General features: G+C 51.5%; 1 protein-coding gene across 1 annotated transcript in view; it reads left to right on the forward strand.

Annotated features, from left to right (window-relative positions):
* LOC119105323 (junctophilin-1) overlaps positions 1-5225 on the forward strand; it is a 55955-nt gene extending 50730 nt beyond the window's left edge. Inside the window, exons 8-9 of the mRNA XM_037228790.1 lie at positions 4438-4638; positions 4974-5225. Coding sequence (XP_037084685.1) covers positions 4438-4638; positions 4974-5060 — 288 coding nt within the window. The 3' untranslated portion in view covers positions 5061-5225. The remainder of the gene's footprint in view (positions 1-4437; positions 4639-4973) is intronic.
* The last annotated feature ends 775 nt before the right edge of the window (positions 5226-6000 follow it).

Consider the following 6000-nt stretch of genomic DNA (forward strand, 5'->3'; position numbering starts at 1 on the left):
TCCCACAGTAATTGGCAGCCTGCAAGGAAAGCAAACAACGAAAATGCCACTGCAAAATATAGCGGACAAGCGAGTAATCCGCGCCGGTGTTATGTACATTTATGTACGTAATGTACATGCACACGTAAGGGCAACGTTAGTTTCCCATCTTGATGGCAAAGTGATAACCATTTTAGCTATTCCTCTCTAGCCAGAGCCCAGAGGGCCACGAATGGAATCATTCTTTAGACTATCGTTCTCGTCTGATATGTCCATGTGTATAGCATAGTGTGTGTTGGTATGCATACAGTGCACCACGCAGGCGTGACAGTCCGAACAACTTTTCCATCCGTGGCATTTACCCACAGGGGCAATGTTGAAACTTCTGATAGTGTGGGAGGGGAGGGAGGCTCATCCCCTTGACCTCCTGGTTCCCACACCGCTGTCCATCTACGTAAACATGCTGGAATCTGTAGAACACTGATGCTGTTTGGAACCCTGGCGTGTGACGACAAGTGTTCAGCATCATCTAAGAATTGAAGATCGTATGATTTCTGGAGCCAACTTAGCGGAGACCGCCATTACAGACGTGTGGCTGTTTGGATCGGTCAAGTGTCGGCGGCACCCATGCTCTTACTTCTGATATTTGTTTTTTGTTGGGGAGGGTGATCACATTACATTGCATGTATCTTTTTGTTTTACGCCTTCTTGTGATTGCACATCCAGAACGAAACTAATAACGATTTAGACCGGTGTCAGTTATCGCATGGTTGAATCTACCTGGCTAAAGACAACAATACATACCACGAAACCCATATTTGCGCGGCGATCCGATGTCCCTTGTTTGATGGGATAGTGATGTTATACCCCCGGCTTTGATCATGATCTTGTACCCTCATTCCCGATGCTGACCTCATATCCCAATGCCCATCACGACCCATGTGCATGGAAGCCCGCCACCCCCAGCTTCATGGGTGGCTCGATACGTTATCAAACGACGGTGACCGTGTCAGCATGACCGTGTCAGCTGTCTGTGTCAGCGCTGACGACGACTCCATATATCAGCGCCGTCGTTGGTCCAGCACTGCTACTGTTGGTGATTCGCCCCACCAACACCAGTAGTGATAAGTTACCCCAGCATCGCCGGAGATTCCATATCTCAACGCCAGTGAAGGCCCGACAGCCATTCATTGTCGCTGCCACTGCCGGCGGCACCAGCGCTGATTTCTCTGGGGGCCGGTCGGCGTCGCACCGGGGGACCGATCCCTCCGGCGGTGGCGCGGCGGCGTCGCTCTTTACGAGCGGCGCCGTCGGCGGTCCCCGGCGGTTCCGGCGCCGGGGCAAGGCCAGGACGGGCCGCGGCAGGCGCCAGGCTCGCGGGAAGGACGTCATGCGAGGGTTGCCGGTCGGGATAAGTGTACCAGGCGCGGGCTATTGGATCAGGGGTGTCAGAACAGGGATAGACTAGTTGGGGGGGGGGGGGGGGGGGGGCAGGCGACGATTGTCAGACGACCGGAGGCCACGAGACGAGACCCCAGACGCAAAACATTGGACGACCGATGCCAAACGAGGCGTCACACTTCGACGACAGGCCAGGGGCGCCAGACAGCAGATGTCAGACCAGGGACGCCAGGTGCAGACGTAGGTGGACACTGTACTGGGGCTGATAGACTGAGGAATCCATGTGGGCGTTAACGAGACCAAGAATATCGCACATTTTATGCGGAACAAAGAGCTTCTATTCCCGGTATCCACGCCACAAACAGTACAAGCTCCGAGCCCTGCCAAAGCCGAGATAGTCGAGAGAAGCAGTCCAGTTATCACGCCCGGCTTGGGCTGGACTGTCAAATGTTAGACATATTTGACACATTCTCACATCGCTTTGATGTTGGAAGGACAAGGAGGCGCAAGTAAATGCACCGCGTTGATTTCTGCGCTGAAATGAAGCTGACGCGCGCGGCTGATACCATCGTCACGTTTGACGACGCTTCTGATTGGTCTAGGCCAAAGTTAATCGTTGCCTGATCTCCTAGCACATCACTAACGTGGCTGCCCGAGGCCCGGACGTGTGCGTGAAAGTTCAACTCGTCGACAAACTGCTAGATAAAGTGGATTCTTCCCGCATTTTTTTAGTCGTCATGCGTGTCAGAGAGCGGTTAATTACCAGCCTGACAGCCTAAAATTGAGCCTTTCGAAGAGTTTTCTTCCTGGATGTTGACTAGCGTGACCCAGCTGTGTTCGAGAACTAACCGGGCCCGTTCAAGCTAACCAGCCCAGTGTTGCATAGCTTGAGACTACTTCCATTGCCCCATTAAGCTCAGCGCCATTTCCAAACAAGAACACCTGCGGCCTGCCTCCCAGTTAGTAGTCAGACTTGGTTTCAATAACGCATTAGAGACGTTTTATCAAAATTTGGTCCAAACGGTCCGCATTCACGGTGCTGAACATTGTGCATGTGATAGAAAGGCACTCTCAGAGGACGAGGCAAGTCTAAAAAACGGAGTCCCTCGGACCATTTTCTGACTCCTTTCTTCCATACACCGCCGTATGGTTAATATTAAACTTCCACAAAAAGTGAGGACACCATAAGAGGCCATGCAACGTGCTCCGTCAGCACACTTCTATGTCTGTTGTGTGCTTTGATTAATGTAGAGCCAGGTCTTATATAGAGAGTTATAACGCTGAACGGATTGGGTTCCCGCTCTTGCCTTCCAGGACATCGCAGATGGACGTTTTCCGCAGGCCGTGCTACGCCGCGAAAAGGCCTTCCAGTATCCGCTGACTTCTCCGATCGGCTGTCAGTTGATCGTGACACATGTGTCAGGCCAGAGCAACTCAACCCAGTGATCATGCCTGGGAGCCTGGCAAACGCACCTTGAGTGAAAAGTTCTAGCAACTGATCTAAACGGCCTTGCGTAGCTTCAAATGCCTCTTCCCGTCAAATTTTCCAGGTTTTTGAATGATGTATGAGTTCCTCCTGCTATTTGTATGCTTTTGTTTAAAGTACACAACTGGAAAATGGGTTTCTGACTCAGTACAACCAAACACAAAGGTCTAGTTTGAATTATTATAATAAACTAGTGCCCTCGATTGTCTACGGGATTTCCTGAAAAAATACCAAGTACCGGGCGCTGTTTTTGCCAGCAGGTGGCGCAGATATCACTAATTAGGTTCGTTGCTCAATGGATGAATTCCTCCTGCCAGTTGTTCAATTTTGTCTAGGCCACATAGTTGGAGAAATTCCACTACGAACGTTCTAAGATAGTTTCAAACTGCTTCCTGGCCCCATTTGACAGGGAGTCGCATGGGTGTATCTTTCACACTCTCTTTCCTAATTTCTTGGAATGCTGGCAATAGTAATAGCCTTATTCTTCAGAGAAAAGCCAGGAGAATAGAGATATAGTTGGACTAGCCCAACAACATCTCCATTCTCCTGGTTTTTCTCCGAGGCATAAGGCTATTGCTACTGTCTTATCCATGTGAATAATGTTCCTCGCTAATGTACTGAACAACGTACGTAATTTCTCGGAATGCATCTTTTCCTGCTGAATGATATGAATGTCGGTTTTGAAGCATGCATCTCTGTCTCATCTCATGCTTATATTTTAACGCCGGTCGCCATACAACACGTAGTTTTAGTGTTATAACATTTTTAGAAACACTGGTGATTTACGGGTGGTTTGAGGCGTGTTCGTGATGCAGATGGAATATTCTGTTGGGTCGTTGACCGCGTCATTGTTGGAGCAGTATCCTTAACGAGGACGTTAGCCCGAATGGCAAACCCATCTTGACGAAGTGAGTCTATAAAGCTTGTTGCAACTTCAATACCCATTGTAAATCTAGGTCGTGTATAGCACGCTCCGTATATTATCCGTCGCGTTGCAAATATGCATACACACTTCAGATAAATCACGGCACATTTGCAAATACCATCCTACTTATGTGCCATCGCATGCAGTGTTTGTTGTTTCCTTTACAACAATCTCCAACTTCGCATTTGTTCAGAACTTATCTTACTCTCGATTGTTTCACAGCTGTTTTTAGTTCAGACCGCTCCATGGTCATCCACATTCTTGACTGCTCCCTAGCCGTGTGTAACTTACAGCTCTTTCATTAACCATTTATGGCTTTCAGCAACGACCGCCTGGAGAGTCAGAGTCATAGGAGCCACTTATATCGCGCGGCCGTCTCCGGTCCTCGGCTGAACTGTCTGTGACCGCCGCTTCCTCCATAGCCGTCCGTAACTGCTGCCTCCTCCACAGCCGTCCGTGACTGCCGCCTCCTCCATAGCCATTTCTAATTGCTGCTTCCTCCACAGTCTTCTCTGAATGACTCCTCCTCCACCGTCGTCTGTGACTGCCGCCCCCTCCACAGCAGAATCTGACTGTCGCCTCCTCCACAATCGTCTGTGACGGCCGCCCCCTCTATAGCCGTCTCAAACTACTGCTTCCTCCGCAGCCGTCTCTGACGACCACCACGCTGCAGCGGAAGAAGTCGATGCCGGACGCGGCGACGCTGCCGGTGAAGGCTCGCGTTATGCCGCGGGAGGAGGCCAACTTCCTGGCCGCCAGCCAGCGGGACGCACTGCGCCGACAGGCCGAGGAGGCGGCCATGTACCGCGCCAACCCGCTGCTCTACGTATACAATCCCAAAGTCAAGGTGAGCGCGGCCCGTGGGATTGCTAGCGGCACATATTTGCCAACTCTGTGGTATGAGTCTGCGCTATGTGTCACCTGTGGAGTTGTGTGAATTCAGGTTGTTCTGAACCCTGTGGAGCTGCGCGACGTGGTGTTTTTTTTTTGCACTTGCAACGATCACTAAACTCACCAACACTTGTGGTGTTGGATCACCTTAGGAGACAGTGTAATTCGATGGCAGATCGTGTGACTGTTGTCAGTCTAACTGACATGAGTAGACTTCATGCCCCACGCGGGGCTTACGTTGATCGTCAGGCTAGGCGATGTTCAGCGGTTGACCCCACTATTCCGTTGCAGGATTGGTTCTCCAGGCAGCGGCTGGTACTAGCCGTAATCATCATCAACATCTCATTGGCGATCCTGTTCTTGAAGCTCTTGACATAGCAGTGGCCTTACAACCAGTGCTCGTGCTACATTTGTACTTTGAAGCGCCGCCAGTCGAGCCGTGATTGGCCGAGAGTGGGCCGCGTCTGCAACCCAGTGACCAATCGGTGCCTTGACCCGCGTGCGGGAAAGCGACCTGTCTAGTGTCGACACCGACGCGAGTCATCAGAGAAAGCGACGACCGAATGCGAGATATTTTTCACCAGAGGCTCAACCGAGCCTCGGCCTCGTGCCTTGAACTCGTTTTTAATTCGTAAAATTAGTGTTTTTCTGCCTAGTGGGCGGTTGTGAATATTTCCCATCGTGTTGTCACCGAATCAAACCCGTCGGGTGATGAAAGTGAGCCTCCTCGTCTGTAATTGATCTTCGCCCTGGTGGCCGAGACCAGAAAGGGCTTGCTTCCCCCTGTGCTCACCCAGATTCGAATGTGCCGACCTGATGATTCGATCCTTTTTGACTCTATGCTTCCTCTTCTTTCGCATGTCTTTTTGCATGCCATTCTGGCGTTCCATTGTGTTTGTGCAGTTCCGACACGCATACCCACCGCTGTGAGCGGACGCTGTGCGCTGCACGATGCTCACACACCCCTATGACGATGCACGGCACCCGCCAGCAGCTGACCTGTGTGGTTCGGCCACCGCTAGACGGCAGCACCAGCCGTCGCCATTAGCCGTGATCGCACGCCCGCGAGCCTGTCCAACGAGTGCCATCAAGTCCTGGCCCCGTATCTGCATAGTAAAAAGGCGACATGCCGCTAGCATGTGCAGCCCGTCGTCACCCTCCACTGGGATCAGTAGACTGCTCTACTGACAAGAATCCGGCCGGGGATTGGTGCGCAATGGACCTTCTACGCGGTAGATCGAAGCCAATAGCATTTGCACCGCACGCTCATGTTTTTGACCATTGATGGATTATGTATCCGTTGAAGCAAGCAACCGAA

The sequence above is a fragment of the Pollicipes pollicipes genome, unplaced genomic scaffold (genome assembly GCF_011947565.3).
Source record: "Pollicipes pollicipes isolate AB1234 unplaced genomic scaffold, Ppol_2.1 Scaffold_6138;HRSCAF=7277_pilon_pilon_pilon, whole genome shotgun sequence".
Lineage (NCBI taxonomy): Eukaryota > Metazoa > Arthropoda > Thecostraca > Pollicipedomorpha > Pollicipedidae > Pollicipes > Pollicipes pollicipes.